Raw genomic sequence first — 15175 nt, 5'->3', positions numbered from 1 at the left:
TTAAGTTTAAGAAACAAGGGAGTCTGTACTCTGTGGTGCAAACTCTTAATATTTTTCAAACTGCAACAGAAGCACGAGTCCTGATCGGGCCTGCAGCTGACATTGCTGGGAGTGAAGTCTGTGACAAAAGGGATAAGAGATAAACAGCTGTAAAGGTCAGAGCTCCTGTTTACACAGAGCCAATCAAAAGATGAGGAGCTGAATCAGTCAGTTTTGTGCCCAGTATTTAAAAGCTCTCATGGGGTGGTCTTTAGTTTAGTTCACCCATCAGCTGTCCTCCCAGCATTAGTGTTGTTTGCTGGGTGTGGAGGTTTGGCTAAATTGAACACATAGCAGGCAAATGGGGGAATAATCAATGCCTGTTTTCTCACTATTGTCCAACCTGATGAAAACATGCTTAGTTCCCCCTCACTACAGTCACATGTACATCCCTGGTTAAGATTTAACGGTATTCTCCCAAAGAGCCCATCAACTACAGTGAAAAACAGTAAAGGAAAGGTGGTGTCATGGCTAATGCAACAAACTGACTAGGAGTCAGAAGATCTGGGTTCTATTCCTGGCACTCTCTGGGATTGCCTGTGGGACTTTGTGTAAGTCACTTAACCTCAGGTGTCCCATCTGTAAAATGGGGCTAAGAATACTTCCCTGTAGCACAGGGGTGTTGTGTGGCCTCAAACATCTATGATCCTCAGATGGAAAGCACCTGCATAAGCTGAAAGTATCATTATTATTTTCTCACTTTTTAAGTCCTCTCTTCTGAAATAGTTTCTTTCCAGGGCTGGAACCACTGTCTTCCCAGATGGAGCCACAGTCCCCACCAAAAGCAGACAGCGCCCCATTATAAGAGAGCATGCAGCTGTGCTCATCCCTGGATAAAGGCATCAGTTTTATTCAGCACTGTCAAATGGGGACTAATTATACAGGGCAGGACACTGGGACCCCTGCAGCAAGTGTCCTGAAAAAGACCCCTCTCATTCAGCTGAATAAGGGGCCTTCAACCCTTTGCACTGATAAACCATTATCAGCCCCTCCCCATTCACAAACCCTCTCTGCTGTCCCATAGACCCTCCTCTATTGCAAGCAAAGTGAAGTCTTGGAATCGCAGAGCTGTTGCCATAGCAGCCGCCCCTCTCACCCCAACTCCCACCATTATGGAATTATCCCATTCTCAAGCGTCCTGTTGTGTCTATTAATACCAGACTCCCCCCCTTCACAATACCCCTTTCCACCCCTCCAAAATAATCACAGAGCTCCAAAGAGTCAGTGTAAAAGACTAGGGGGTTCAGAGAGACTTTAATAAGCAGAACAAACACTGAAATATTCAAAAATATAACAGCAGCAGCAGCCGTGGTTCCCCCCTTCCAAGGCTTCAGCTGGAATGAAAACTGCCTTTCATTGCAAGTTTGCCATCTCCTCTCCTCTGTTGTGTGAGCTGATAATGCACTATCAGAGCTAGCAGGACTCTATATAGAGGGGCTCTCTCTTCCACCCTCACTAAGTCTGAAACGGTCTGCTCCTTCTGAATCATATGACGCTTCCCCTTGATTCGCTGGCGTCAGAAGGAGCTCCCAGAGATTTACTCTAGAAGGACTTTACCCTCCACCTGCAGGACTGCGCCGTCAAGAGGTAAGAGAACTGGCTTTGGCAAGTAAAATAACGGAGGCACTTTCCTGGTGGCTTTACGCTGTCGTAGCTGAGTCAGTGAGGGTGGTGGGAGATGTACAGAGCGGCTAATACACATAGCGTACGAGCTGTTAAACAAATAGAGTCTACAATGAATTTCATTATAATCACTCTTGTCCCCTAAATTAGATTAGCTTTCCAAATGTCTCCATTTTCAGCCATTAGTACAGACAGGCATACACCACAAACATCACCCCATTACATTATTAATTTCCCAAGGGCAACAGAGTATTCTCAGATAGAGGGGAGTCAGCTCTGGAGGGAGTTTCATTCAGTGTTAAAAGATTTTCTGGGAAAGATGAAAGACCTTCCTGCTTGACAAAGTATTTCCACCATCATAAGCACTGATCATTTAAAACAAAACAGCTCATTCCCCAGGCAGAACCACCTTTAATCAAAAGAATGAGAGAAGAGCAGAAAACTGAAGTCCACCAGAGACCTCATCATGCACTTCTAGCTGGGAAGCACTTAGATTGTAGCAAAAACCAAGCTAGCTTGATTTCTTATTTAGGATGAGCTAGAAAGTTTTGCTTATTCTTCATCAAGCCTTTTATTAACAAATAGGTAGAGCACCTGTTGAAACAGTAATATGGTTGTATAAACTATTATAACTATCCAAGAGAGTATCAATGTAGTGTGGGTGTGGGAGAGGGGGAGGGCCATAAAATATGGTTATATGCACACATTCTAAATGACTAACTACATCCCTACTTACAAATCAGCTATGGGAAGCTTGGAATAATGGCTAACCCCAGAATAGAGCTCTATTCAGAAATCTGTAAATCACTAAATACTCACACTACCCCAGCAGCGCAAGTCAAATGGAATTCTGGGCTTGGGAACCAAACAATTAAAGAATTATTCTGCCTACAGATTCAGAACCTCTTGCATTGTAGAACAAACCCCGGATACTAAATCATTTTAAAAAAGAGATATGATTTCTAATTAGCTTCAAGCAAAAGCATTTGTACATGCTACAGTGACAAGTTTACTAGAGATTACGGAGTTATTCGACTGTGTACCACAATAGAGCAAAAATAAACAAAAAGCCTAATGCAAAATTTTGCACATTTATTTTGAATCAGTTTTAAAATAATAAAATAAAATAATAATAATAATGTGCTAAACCTTCTTCATGTGTTATTACCAAAGGCACAGAGTAAAGCCATCACTGGGTTTTCCACAGCTCTAGTGTTATTGTTCTATGAACACTTAAAACCACACATTTTTGAAAGTAGCATTTCAATTCTCAAAGCCAGCACAGCAATTAATTCTCCTGAGCTACTCAGATGCCAAGGACACCTTCATTTTCATGTCAACAATCAACACTAATGGCTACAAAAATTAAAGTATGTTAAAATAGCACAAGTTAAAACTCTTGGAGGATCATTTGAGTTTAGAGGCTAACTGAAAGAGTTTTGTAAAAAGAGCCATTTATTTTCTCCACACCTTCTGACAAATTAAAAAAAGAAAGAAAGAGACCCTCACAGGTAACATATGTAACAGCAGCTTCCCCCCACAACGATACTGACTTTTGACAGACAAATACATATGTGAGCTAGATCCATCAACATTTAATCAACTCCTGCAGCCCCAATCCCCAAGATGTTTCTCCTCCCTGTGACAGCCCTACTGGACTTCTTGATATTCCTCACTCAACCCCCTGCAGTCCTGTGGTGCAATCCTGTCCCCACTGAAGTCAAAATAAGTTTTGCCATTGACTTCCACAGGGCTGGGATTTCATCATTGGTATCTTTGCTATTCTGTGTCAGATACTGACAGAAAACTGAAATCAAACCCCAAAGATCATAGCTCAATGCACCACAGGAAGTCAGTTCTAACAGAATCTGATCACCACAGAGAATTTTAAGAACATGATAAAATGCATGTCACTCCAAGCCCCTTAATGTTGGGGCTGCAGATGGGGAGCAAACTGTTGCCCGGAGGAAGATTCCACCAAAGAGCTGGCTTACGGCAAATAAAATCCTTGTCTGGACTGTAGGATGACCCGATGCCAGTCTTTTAGACTCACATCCCCCTGCTGTTTCATTTTTAACAGGGTGTTATAACTGAATATAAAACTAATGGCTAACCACAGTCTAATCTAATTCTTGCTATGAAGGATCATGCCTCCTTACACATTGTTTGTGGATGGAATTATTTAAATAAATGGAGTGGCAGAACAAGAAGTGTAAATTCAAAGAGTCACACAATGAGTATTAATGTGGATGTGCCCTGTCTTTCTATCAGCCATTAAATGGGTAGGTTTCCTCCTCCTTTAGTGTAAAATAGAAAAAATAAGAAAAATTCCTTCCGATAAGGATAACACATCTTTTAGCTTCCAATACCACTTTCATTTAGGGACTAAACTCACAAGGTTTTTTCCAAAGACACTAAGACCCAGAGTTTCAAAGAGACAAGTAACAGCAGCAAAGATGCGCACACTCCACAAACACTGTCTTTGCATGTGCACACCTAGGAAGCATGTACACAAAAAGAGACAAGTCTCATAAGAATGGTCATACTGGGTCAGACCAAAGCTCCATCTAGCCCAGTATCCGGTCTTCCGACAGTGGCCAATGCCAGGTGCCCCAGAGGGAACAAACAGAACAGGTAACCATCAAGTGATCCATCCCTGTAGCCCATTCCCAGCTTCTGGCAAACAGAGGCTAGGACACCATCCCTGCCCATCCTGGCTAATCGCCATTGATGGACCTGTCCTCCATGAATTTATCTAGTTCTTTTTTGAACTCTGTTATAGTCTTGGCCTTCACAACATCCTCTAGCAAAAAGAGTTCCACAGGTTGACTGTGTGTTGTGTGAAGAAATACTTCCTTTTGTTTTAAACCTGCTGCCTATTAATTTCATTTGGTGACCCCTAGTTCTTGTGTTATGAGAAGGAGTAAATAATGCTTCCTTATTTATTTTCTCTACACCAGTCATGATTTTATAGATCTCAATCATATCCCCCCGCAGTTGTCTCTTTTCCAAGCTGAAAAGTCCCAGTCTTATTAATCTCTCCTCATACGAAAGCTGTTCCATACCCCTGATAATTTTTGTTGCCCTTTTCTGAACCTTTTCCAATTCCAATACATCTTTTTTAAGATGGGGCGACCACATCTGCATGCAGTATTCAAGATATGGGTGTACCATTGATTTATATAGAGGCAATATGATATTTTCTGTCTTATTATCTATCCCTTTCTTAATGATGCCCAACATTCTGTTCCCTTTTTTGACTGCCACTGCACATTGAGTGGATGTTTTCAGAGAACTATCCACAATGACTCCAAGATCCCTTTCTTGAGTGGTAACAGCTAAGACCTCCTGAGATTCCTTCCAACCCTGGTATTCTATGATTCTATGAAGTTTAGATCCCATCATTTTATATGTATAGTTGGGATTATATTTTCCAATGTGCATTACTTTGCATTTATAAAAAGTCTCCATTTTGCACATGTAAATGTGCATGCCTACTGTTACAGAATGTGCTGTGCTTTGAAAAACGTGGCCCATGGAACAGTGTTCTGCTCAAGCACTGATGCAGGCTGCCCTCATACTCTCATTTTTATTCTTTCAGTAATAAACAGGAACAAGCACACAGCTGGTTGGAACACAAAGGACACTGCATTCCTACATCTCCAAGCTTCACAGCTCAGCTACACAGCATTTCAACACAGAGAAAGAGGGACCCACTGTGGCCAGATAGGTGAATTTCTATTTCTTAATTCTATCCCTTCTCACTTCTGTTGATCTTCATCCTTCTTATCTGTCAACCAGCTTGGCAGTGGAAGGTTTCGGAGTGGAAGTCGTGTTAGTCTGTATGAGCAAAAAGAACGAGGAGTACTTGTGGCACCTTAGAGACTAACAAATGTATTTGAGCATAAGCTTTTGTGGGCTAAAGCCCACTTCATCAGATGCATGTAGTGGAAAATACAATAGGAACACACACACACAGAGAACATGAAAAAATGGGGGTTGCCATACCAACTCTAATGAGATGAATCAATTAAGGTGGGCTATTATCAGCAGGAGAAAAAAAACTTTTGTAGTGATAATCAGGATGGCCCATTTCAAACAGTTGACAAGAAGGTGTGAGTAACAGTAGAGGGAAAATTACCACGGGGAAATAGTTTTTAGTTTCTGTAATGACTCATCCACTCCCAGTCTTTATTCAAGCCTAATTTAATGGTGTCCAGTTTGCAAATTAATTCCAGTTCTGCAGTTTCTCATTGGAGTCTGTTTTTGAACTTTATTTGTTGAATAATTGCGACTTTTAGGTCTCTAATTGAGTGTCCAGGGAGGCTGAAGTGTTCTCCGACAGGTTTTTGAATGTTATAATTCTTGATGTCTGATTTGTGTCCATTTATTCTTTTGCGTAGAGACTGTCTGGTCTGGCCAATGTACATGGCAGAGGGGCATTGCTAGCGCATGATGGCATATATCACATTGGTAGATGTGCAGGTGAATGAGCCCCTGATAGTGTGGCTGATGTGATTAGGTCTGATGATGGTGTCCCTTGAATAGACATGTGGACAGAGTTGGCAACGGGCTTTGTTGCAAGGATAGGTTCCTGGGTTAGTGTTTTTGTTGTGTGGTTGCTGGTGAGTATTTGCTTCAGGTTGGAGGGCTGTTGATTAGTCTCAGAGTTGGTATGGCAACCCCCATTTTTTCATGTTCTCTGTGTAGGTGTGTATATATCTCTTCCTACTGTATTTTCCACTGCATGCATCTGATGAAGCGAGCTTTAACCCACAAAAGTTTATGCTCAAATAAACTTGTTAGTCTCTAAGGTGCCACAAGTACTCCTCGTTCTCTTGGAAGTGGAAGAAGTCTGGTTCAGAGTACACCCACTTCTAGCCACCTATCTGAAAGACAGGTGTTTTCTTGGGATTCTGTTTCCAGTGTCTGTGTTACTGGAATTATTCCTCACCAGAAATTTCATCTCTTAAATGTTTCTGAGCAATAATCATAGTTCTGAGGGAAGATAGGGCATTACCCTCTGCTGCAGTCACTCGACTACTGCTGTATAATTTCAGGATGCAGCGAGGTTTTTGCCAGAGGCATCTTTGATAACATCAGCAACCATCTGAATGGTTTGTTAACTAGGGAAAGGGGGAACTGGCTGATCAGAAAGGAGGAAGCATCTATTTTCATATCTTCATTAACAGCAATGATGTGAAAGTCAAGAGCGTGAAAGTTTCGCACAGATAGGGGTTGGCTGGACAAAAGCCAGACTTCTACACCAAAAAGACATTCTCCTTTACTTGTGTGATCATTACTTAAGGAAAACACTCTTCTTTTCCAGATACTTTTCAGACCCAGTTCCACTTCACACTGCCTCTCTAGTCTCCAATACATCCAAGATCACTCCTGCTCCCCTTGTGGGCTTCCTTCCCTGACTAGTATTTCCTCCATCTATCCCAGCACCCTCTCCCTCCTATTTCTTCAGCTTCCTTTACTGCTTCCCCTTATACAAATATACTGTAGCATCCTGTACTACTCATAGGTGCCGACTTCTGCTCAGGCCGGTGAGTGCTCAATGCCCCTCTGCCCCCAGCCCTGTTCTGACTCCACCCCTGCCCCGCCCCCATTCCAACCCCTTCCCCAAAGTCCCCGCCCCAACTCTGCCTCCTCCCTGCCCCTATTCTGACTCCTTCCCCAAATCCCGGCCCCAGCCCCGCTTCTTCCCCGCCTCTTCCCCTGAGCGCGCCACGTTCCCGCTCCTCCCCCCTCTGTCCTGCAGCTTGCTACGCCACCAAACAGCTGGAGATAGGAGGTAGGCGGAGGAGCAGGGACGCGGTGCGTTCACGCGAGGAGGCAGAGCGGAGGTGAGGTGGAGTGGGGGTGGGGAGGAGAGTTTGGCTGCTGGTGGATGCAGAGCACCCACTAATTTTTCCCCGTGGGTGCTCCAGCCCCGGAGTACCCATGGAGTCAGCTCCTATGGTACTACTGGTCAAATACCACAACAGTATCAATGCAATGGCATTAAACACTCCCAGAATCTGGACAGTTATGACAGAATACTAGAGCCTTTTATTTTTAAATAAAAGGAAGAAAACCAGATACTTGATCCCCATTTTAAGCAAACAAGTAGGAATAATCAAGTTTTGCATAAGTCTTCAACTAGCTAAGTACAAGAGTTTAATGTGGTTTTGGTAAAAATGTGGCAGGTGCAAATAGGTTCCCCTATCAAAGAAAAACCTACAGGGGTTGATGCCATGATCCCTGGGATTGGTGGGGAGGAAGAAAAGTCCCAAAAGTTTTCTCTCAGTTTCCAACAGATCATTTGATTGCGCACGTGGGTTAGCATGCAGGTGGTTTGAACACAGATTTTTGGGATCTTCCAGACTCCAAGGCTGTCTACACAGAGCTGTACTTCCATGGTGCCCCTTAGTCTCAAGTGAATCTCCCCCATAACCCAGTTAATACAGCAGCAGGTGAGTCATGCTGACATTCACTTTGTCCCTTTGCTGGCTGCTGCCCTGTATGTCCCAAATTACATTAGCCTACATTTTCAAGAGTAACTAGTGATCTTTGAGGTGTCAACTTGGGCTCACAAGGAGTTTCGATGTAGGGGATCAGGGCATCAACCCCTGCAGGTTTTCCTTTGGTAGGGGAACCCTTCCACTGCCTTCGCTGTGTCCCAGTGAAGCACACTCAGAGGGCCCCATGGACAAGGGAATGGTGCTGCAGACACATCTGACGACCCAACCCTGCCCACATCCCTCTGACAGTGGGAGATGTACAACAGACTCAACTCCATGCACAGATGTAGTTGAGGGAGGGATCCAGCTCACGGGTTTTGTCATATTTTCATTTTATAGACTGGGGACAGGTGAGGGGAATAATACAAAAGACTCAAAGCCAGAGTAAGAGTTACAGATTTGAATTCAAGATCTGTTGCATATCATAGAAAAGCTCTGGCTAAATGTCCACGAAAGTCTGGTCATTTTGCACTGCTGCTGTGGGCAACAGTGAGAGTGACAAGAATAAGGTCAATTTCACTATGGTGCTGGTTAAGAGAGCTACAGGGTCAGTTGCAGCAGATATAGTTACTGGAGCTTTCAAGGAAGAGGAACATGCAGCGACTGAAAAAGGAGCAGAGTAGCAGAGAAATTCCCCTGGTAATAGCCAGGCAGCTGGGGAAGTCCAGTGCTTCTTCCTAAAGCAACTCAATAGTGTCTCACTGTCTGAATCACTTGAAGCAGAAGCCACTGCACTGTTTGGAAAAACTTTCTTCTGAATCCCAACTCAGTAACAAAACCAACTCTGAATTTTCTGGTTAAAAAAATAACTAAAATAAATAAATAAAATAATTTCTGGCACCTGTTCCCAGACCTAGAGACATTTCTACCAGAGATGGATATATGAACTCTCCTCTCCCCATTCTCTCCAGCAATAAGCCAGATACTCTCAGAGGGGTTTTTTTAAAAACAGAGGATACCTGTGTCTCCAGTGAAGTTTCTGTATAAGGAGCTGTGACTGTGGTCCCAGGGCTGCCATTCTGAGATTGCTCAATTAGGGTAAATTGCAAAGAAGGGCGGACAATCTCCAAAACTGGTGGTCACTCCAATACTTAGATCCACCAAGCCAACAACAAAACAGCTTCTATAATACCTTACTGGTTACCCAGAAGCCAAAAAACACAGTTCCCTTAAAGCAACCCAGCCTTGGGCTCTCTCTCAGACAGCCAAGTCAAATACGATGAGGATTACTGAAAATCTTGTTCATCATATAAAAAGTTCTACAAGTCCCAAAGGATCGGACACATTACCTCCAAGGTCAATGAATATTTCAGATCTTACCCAAATACACGCTTACAGCCAATTATTATTAAGTAAACTAAGATTTATTAAAAAAAAGAAAAGAGAGAGTATTGGTTAAAAGATCATTATTCATACAGGTATGAATAGAGTTCTTAGGTCAGTTTTATAGTACAGATGGTGAGTTTAGAGTTGCAAAGCATCCTTTCCAGAATCACTTCATTAGGTTATAGTCCAATGTCCACATCCAATAACAGGGCTATCCAGAATGGCACTGGAGACCACAGTCTTGCGATTCAAACTTCCCAACTAAGCTTAAGCAGATCTGAGGTCCCAAGAGTTTTTATAGAGATTTTTGCAACCTCTTGACAGCACACAGTCCTTGGGTGAACAATAGGCTTTTGAAGTAACTTTCTATTTCCTAAGCAAATAAAATCATCCTACTGTATTTTCCACTGCATGGATCTGATGAAGTGGGCTGTAGCCCATGAACGCTTATGCTCAAATAAATTTGTTAGTCTCTAAGGTGCCACAAGTACTCCTGTTCTTTTTACGGATACAGACTAACACGGCTGCTACTCTGAAACCTAAGCATTACCAGTAATTAATTATTAATTAATCTAATAAGCAGTTCATAGACAATTTACTACAAACTTCAAAGACAAGTATAGGTTTCAGAGTAGCAGCCGTGTTAGTCTGTACCCAGAAAAAGAAAAGGAGTAGTTGTGGCACCTTAGAGAGACTAACAAATTTATTTGAGCATAAGCTTTCGTGAGCTACAGCTCACTTCATTGGATGCATGCAGCAGAAAACAGAGTGGGGAGATTCTATATACACAGAGAACATGAAACAATGGGTGTTACCACACACACTGTAAAGAGAGTGATCAGGTAAGGTGAGCTATTACCGAGGGGCGGGGGGGGGGGGGGAGGGGGAACAAGGGAAGGGAAAAAAACCAAAAAACAAAAACCTTTTGTAGTGATAATCAAGGTGGGCCATTTCCAGCAGTTGACAAGAACGTGTGAGGAACCGTAGTGGGGGGGAATAAACATGGCAAAATAGTTTTACTTTGTGTAATGACACATCCACTCCCAATCTTTATTCAAGCCTAAGTTAATTGTGTCCAGTTTGCAAACTAATTCCAATCAGCAGTCTCTCGTTAGAGTCTGTTTTTGAAGTTTTTTTGTTGAAGAATTGCCACTTTTAGGTCTGGTTTCAGAGTAACAGCCGTGTTAGTCTGTATTCGCAAAAAGAAAAGGAGTACTTGTGGCACCTTAGAGACTAACCAATTTATTAGAGCATAAACCTGGATTTGTGCTGGAAATGGCCCACCTGATGATCACTTTAGATAAGCTATTACCAGCAGGACAGTGGGGTGGGAGGAGGTATTGGTTCATATTCTCTGTGTATATATAAAGCCTGCTGCAGTTTCCACGATATGCATCTGATGAAGTGAGCTGTAGCTCACGAAAGCTTATGCTCTAATAAATTGGTTAGTCTCTAAGGTGCCACAAGTACTCCTTTTCTTTTTGCACTTTTAGGTCTGTAATCGAGTGACCAAAGAGACTGAAGTGTTCTCCGAAAGGTTTTTGAATGTTATAATTCTTGACGTCTGATTTGTGTCCATTTATTCTTGTGTGTAGAGACTGTCCGGTTTGGCCAATGTACATGGCAGAGGGGCATTGCTGGCGCATGATGGCATATATCACATTGGTAGATGTGCAGGTGAACGAGCCTCTGATAGTGTGGCTGATGTGATTAGGCCCTGTGATGGTGTCCCCTGAATAGATATGTGGATAGGGTTGGAAACGGGCTTTGTTGCCAACTGAAGTATAGACAATGAAATTACTACACCCAAGTTTCATTTAAATGTTAATATTCCCTTTTGATCTCTGAATCAAAAGACAGGATTCATCTGTTTACATGGTTAACATCTAACAAGGTATAAGTAAACACATACAACTAGTATACTACCTCTAATTCTCTAACAATACAGATTTGCATTTCAAAGCTCTATGTTAGCTATTGCTAAGGAACAGCCCTAATTACCATTTATATACTTCTCTAATATGTCTTTAAAGGTTCAATTTGGATAATTTAGTCTGCAAGATGCTTAACCCTTTCTGGCCCTATGTCACAGGAGCTCTTTAAAACCTAGGACAAATATTACCAATATTTTGGCACCAGGCCAAAAAATCAGTCACTCTTGAGTGTGTAGTGCCTATTTCCACTTTTCTGTTAACCTGGGATGTGGGTATTTATCACTTACTAAGTCTCAGAACATCTTGGAGATAAATTTACAGCTAGCTGATTGCATTACAATAATTTTCTTCAACAGACAGGAAAGGTCTGGAAAACTCAACTGAGAGGGAGGGGTTTATAATTTTAAAGTAGGTCAGACTCTGAGTTTATAAAAATTGGGCAGTGTCCTTTTAAGTACTTCTCTCGGCAAGCAAGAGACATGTTGACTGATTTCTAGACTGCCTCACCATTACCAAGGTTCTTTGTAAGATCGGTTTTCTTAATTTTTTTAGGTCCCTGGTTGGTGCCCCAGAGCTGTAGTGAGGAATGAATGGTCCAGCAGATCCCTCAAGCCTACTCCTCAACTCCTCCCTGGAAACTTCAGAACAATGTGGCAAAGAGACCCATACAGAGAACATCCTTTTTGCCACATTTTATCTCCTGGATTTCATCCTGGCTTTCGTTGGCAATACCCTGGCTCTTTGGCTCTTCATCCGGGACCAAAAGTCAGGCACTCCAGCCAATATTTTCCTGATGCATCTTGCTGTGGCCGACCTGTTTTTTGTGCTGGTTCTACCCACCCGGCTGGTATATCACTTTTCTGGCAATCACTGGCCATTTGGCGAGATCCCATGCAGACTCATTGGCTTCCTTTTCTATCTCAACATGTATGCCAGTATCTACTTCCTTATGTGCATCAGCGTTGACCGCTTCCTAGCCATCGTGCACCCTGTGAAGTCCATCAAACTCCGCAGGTCACTCTACGCCCACTTGGCATGTGCCTTTCTTTGGGTTATAGTTGCTGTCGCAATGGCACCTCTGTTGGTCAGTGTGCAGACAGCCGAGATGAACAACACGACTGTCTGCCTACAGCTCTACAGAGAGAAGGCATCACGCCATGCTCTCGTGTCGTTGGCAGTGGCATTCACCTTTCCATTTGTTACTACAGTGACCTGCTACTTATTGATTATCCGTAGCCTGAGGAGTGGCAACAGAATTGAGAAGCACCTGAAGGAAAAAGCCATCAAGATGATCATCGTTGTCCTAATGATCTTTCTGGTCTGCTTTGTACCCTATCACATCAATCGCTACATTTACATTCTCCATTATGATGGCACCAAGACTTCCTGTGAAACCCAGCGAGTCCTGGCACTCAGTAACCGCATCACTTCCTGCCTCACCAGCCTGAATGGCGCCCTTGACCCAGTGATGTATTTCTTTGTGGCTGAGAAGTTCCGTGAGGCCTTGTGCAGCTTGTTTTGTGGCAAAAGAGCTGCAATGATGCCTCCAAGTTATGAAGGGAAGACAAATGAGAGCTCACTAAGTGCTAAATCTGAATTGTGAGCAAGTGATAATATTTGCTGTCACTTCTGGGCACTACACAGCCAAGAGACTCTCTAGAGAGTAAAGGCAAGTGACCCCAAAGACAAAGATGTTATTCCCAGAGTCAGTATCATTCTTGCAATATCAAGGAGGAGAGTTCAGTTATTCTATGCAGCTACAACCAGCAAGAGCTCATCTCTGCCAGCAGACAGATTCTAATCTCAGTAAATCACAAGACATCTGAACATGAATGCAACAGCAGCAGCATCTGTTGCCCAATCCTGAAGCTGGGGCCTGAATATTTAGGGATGGAGGAAGGAAACAAGAATTTAATTAAATCATGATTTCTTCTTCTAAGAGTTTTATACTCAAGGCTTGTTCAAGCAAATGTTGGCCACCCTGAGAAACAGAACAAATGGAATTCAAGGACTAAGATTCAATGGGTGATTGCTCCCTGCCCAAAATACACACCGTTCCCTGAAATCCTATGTTGTGCCAGCCCAAGAGATTCAGTCCTGGAGTATCAGAGGAGAATAGTAGTGTCTCTAGATCTATTGTGAATGTTTGTAGAGAGTTGGGGAGATACAGTATGTGTGCTAAAGAGGGGAAAGGGGAAACCTGTGGCTGGAATAAATGGGAGACATCCTGATTCTCCAGGGATGTCAAGTTATTGTTGCCACAGACCTCTTGTCTATGCCCAGGATGTGGGCATGAGCAGTAAACATAATGCTAATATTTCAACCTGTCCTTGGGTTTGTGGGCCAAGGCCCCAGCAGCTGTCTTCAGTTACAGGCAGCATTTTCTGAACTAGCCTTGGGGTGTAGTCCTGTTTGAATGATCAGTCACCTTAATAATCTCAGGCTAAAATAAAAGGGAATGGAAAGAAGTTTCATGAAAATCAGTAAAGGGAATATCTTCCATTGGTTTATAAATGGTGAACCCTAAAACTCTGAATCCCTGTAAATATATTAGCCAAAAAGATGAAAAGTAGATGTGCTGAAAGTGTGAAACCCAGCCTGCTTGGGAAAAGCTCTTTAGAGTGTTTTATAATTATTTACATTCTGTCTCATGTGTTTTATTTGGTCTGAAAAACATTTCATTTGCTACATAGGATCACTAACCTAGTTTAGCTAAACTACCCTCACTGATAAATGCTGCACCCAATGGAACACATCTGGGTATCAAGACAAGAAGGGGAGGTAGGAGAAATCCCATGGTATAAAAGGAGAAGAGCAGAAGATTCCATTATGTCCACTAGGAACCTTGCTAAGCCAATCATATTTGCCTCTGAAGTGCTTAGATACGGCAGTGATGAGCACTATACAAAGCCATATGATAGATCAATCTTATTTACATATTCTACCCATGTCACTGGGAAGGAGCTCTCTATGTCTCCAAGAGTTTAGATCCTAAATTATGAAATCAACAGCTTTTTATCTTGGTTAAGTTCTGGAATCCTGACTGCTTTCCCAGCCGGTACCCAGCACTGCTCAAAGGCACTGGACAATCAGAGACACAAGCCAAGAAGCCAAAAGGAAAATCCATTAACCATAATTTTGGAAGCCTAGAGACTGGTGTTATATGGAGGATTACTTGAAAGGGAACTAATTATGGGAGGTTCCCTGGTGGACAGGGTGAAGCAAATAACCCTCTTTCCTTTTTCCATGTTGATCATGTCAGCGGGTAGGAACATCAACTCAATGACTCTCCCAACCCCTGCTGGACAGAGGTATAACAGTCTGAAGTTAATCCACTATGCTTCAGAATTCAAAACTATCTGCCAAACTGTCTGTCTCTCTTTTTACTGGGATGTGCTTTTGTACAAGTTTCCTGTCCTGTTTGTATTAGTTTTGCCATTCGTTTTTTTAAAACAAAAAACTTTTTGGACTTGTTTATACCTGTTATACATATATAAAATAAATAGTTTCAAAGGACCAGTGAAGAGATGGTCTTTATATTAACAGAGGCTCCCCCTCAGTCTCTCATTATGCCCAGGGTTCTCATTCAATCAGCGAATAGCCTGCGCAGAGAAATCCCCCTTCATCTCTCACACGCAGGCCAGCATCACGACTGGAATCCTTTCCCTCTCCAGCCAGCCTCCTGCCCATTCACCCAACTCTATCCACAGTCTATTGGCATTCTGCCTTCAGGCCCCTCCTCTA

At 42.7% G+C, this 15175-nt stretch overlaps 2 protein-coding genes across 10 annotated transcripts in view; one reads left to right on the top strand and one right to left on the bottom strand.

The window, feature by feature from the left end:
* Window positions 1-15175, bottom strand: part of LIMS2 (LIM zinc finger domain containing 2) — a 56396-nt gene that overhangs the window by 12706 nt on the left and 28515 nt on the right. The window lies entirely within an intron of this gene.
* Window positions 1503-15172, top strand: GPR17 (G protein-coupled receptor 17). Of its 3 annotated transcripts, XM_073360165.1 has the most exons (3): window positions 1503-1626; window positions 5264-5392; window positions 11984-15172. In XM_073360165.1, exon 3 carries the CDS (start codon window positions 12018-12020, stop codon window positions 13032-13034), a length of 1017 nt encoding a protein of 338 aa, XP_073216266.1. In that variant the 5' UTR covers window positions 1503-1626; window positions 5264-5392; window positions 11984-12017; the 3' UTR covers window positions 13035-15172. The 3 variants fall into 3 exon arrangements, with proteins under 3 accessions (XP_073216266.1, XP_073216268.1, XP_073216267.1); XM_073360167.1 differs by lacking the exon at window positions 5264-5392; XM_073360166.1 differs by lacking the exons at window positions 1503-1626; window positions 5264-5392 and adding an exon at window positions 7448-7514.

The sequence above is a fragment of the Lepidochelys kempii genome, chromosome 9, assembly GCF_965140265.1.
Source record: "Lepidochelys kempii isolate rLepKem1 chromosome 9, rLepKem1.hap2, whole genome shotgun sequence".
NCBI lineage: Eukaryota > Metazoa > Chordata > Testudines > Cheloniidae > Lepidochelys > Lepidochelys kempii.
The sequence above is the reverse complement of the archived record's forward strand: the minus strand, read 5'-3'. Positions and strand labels throughout refer to the sequence as shown.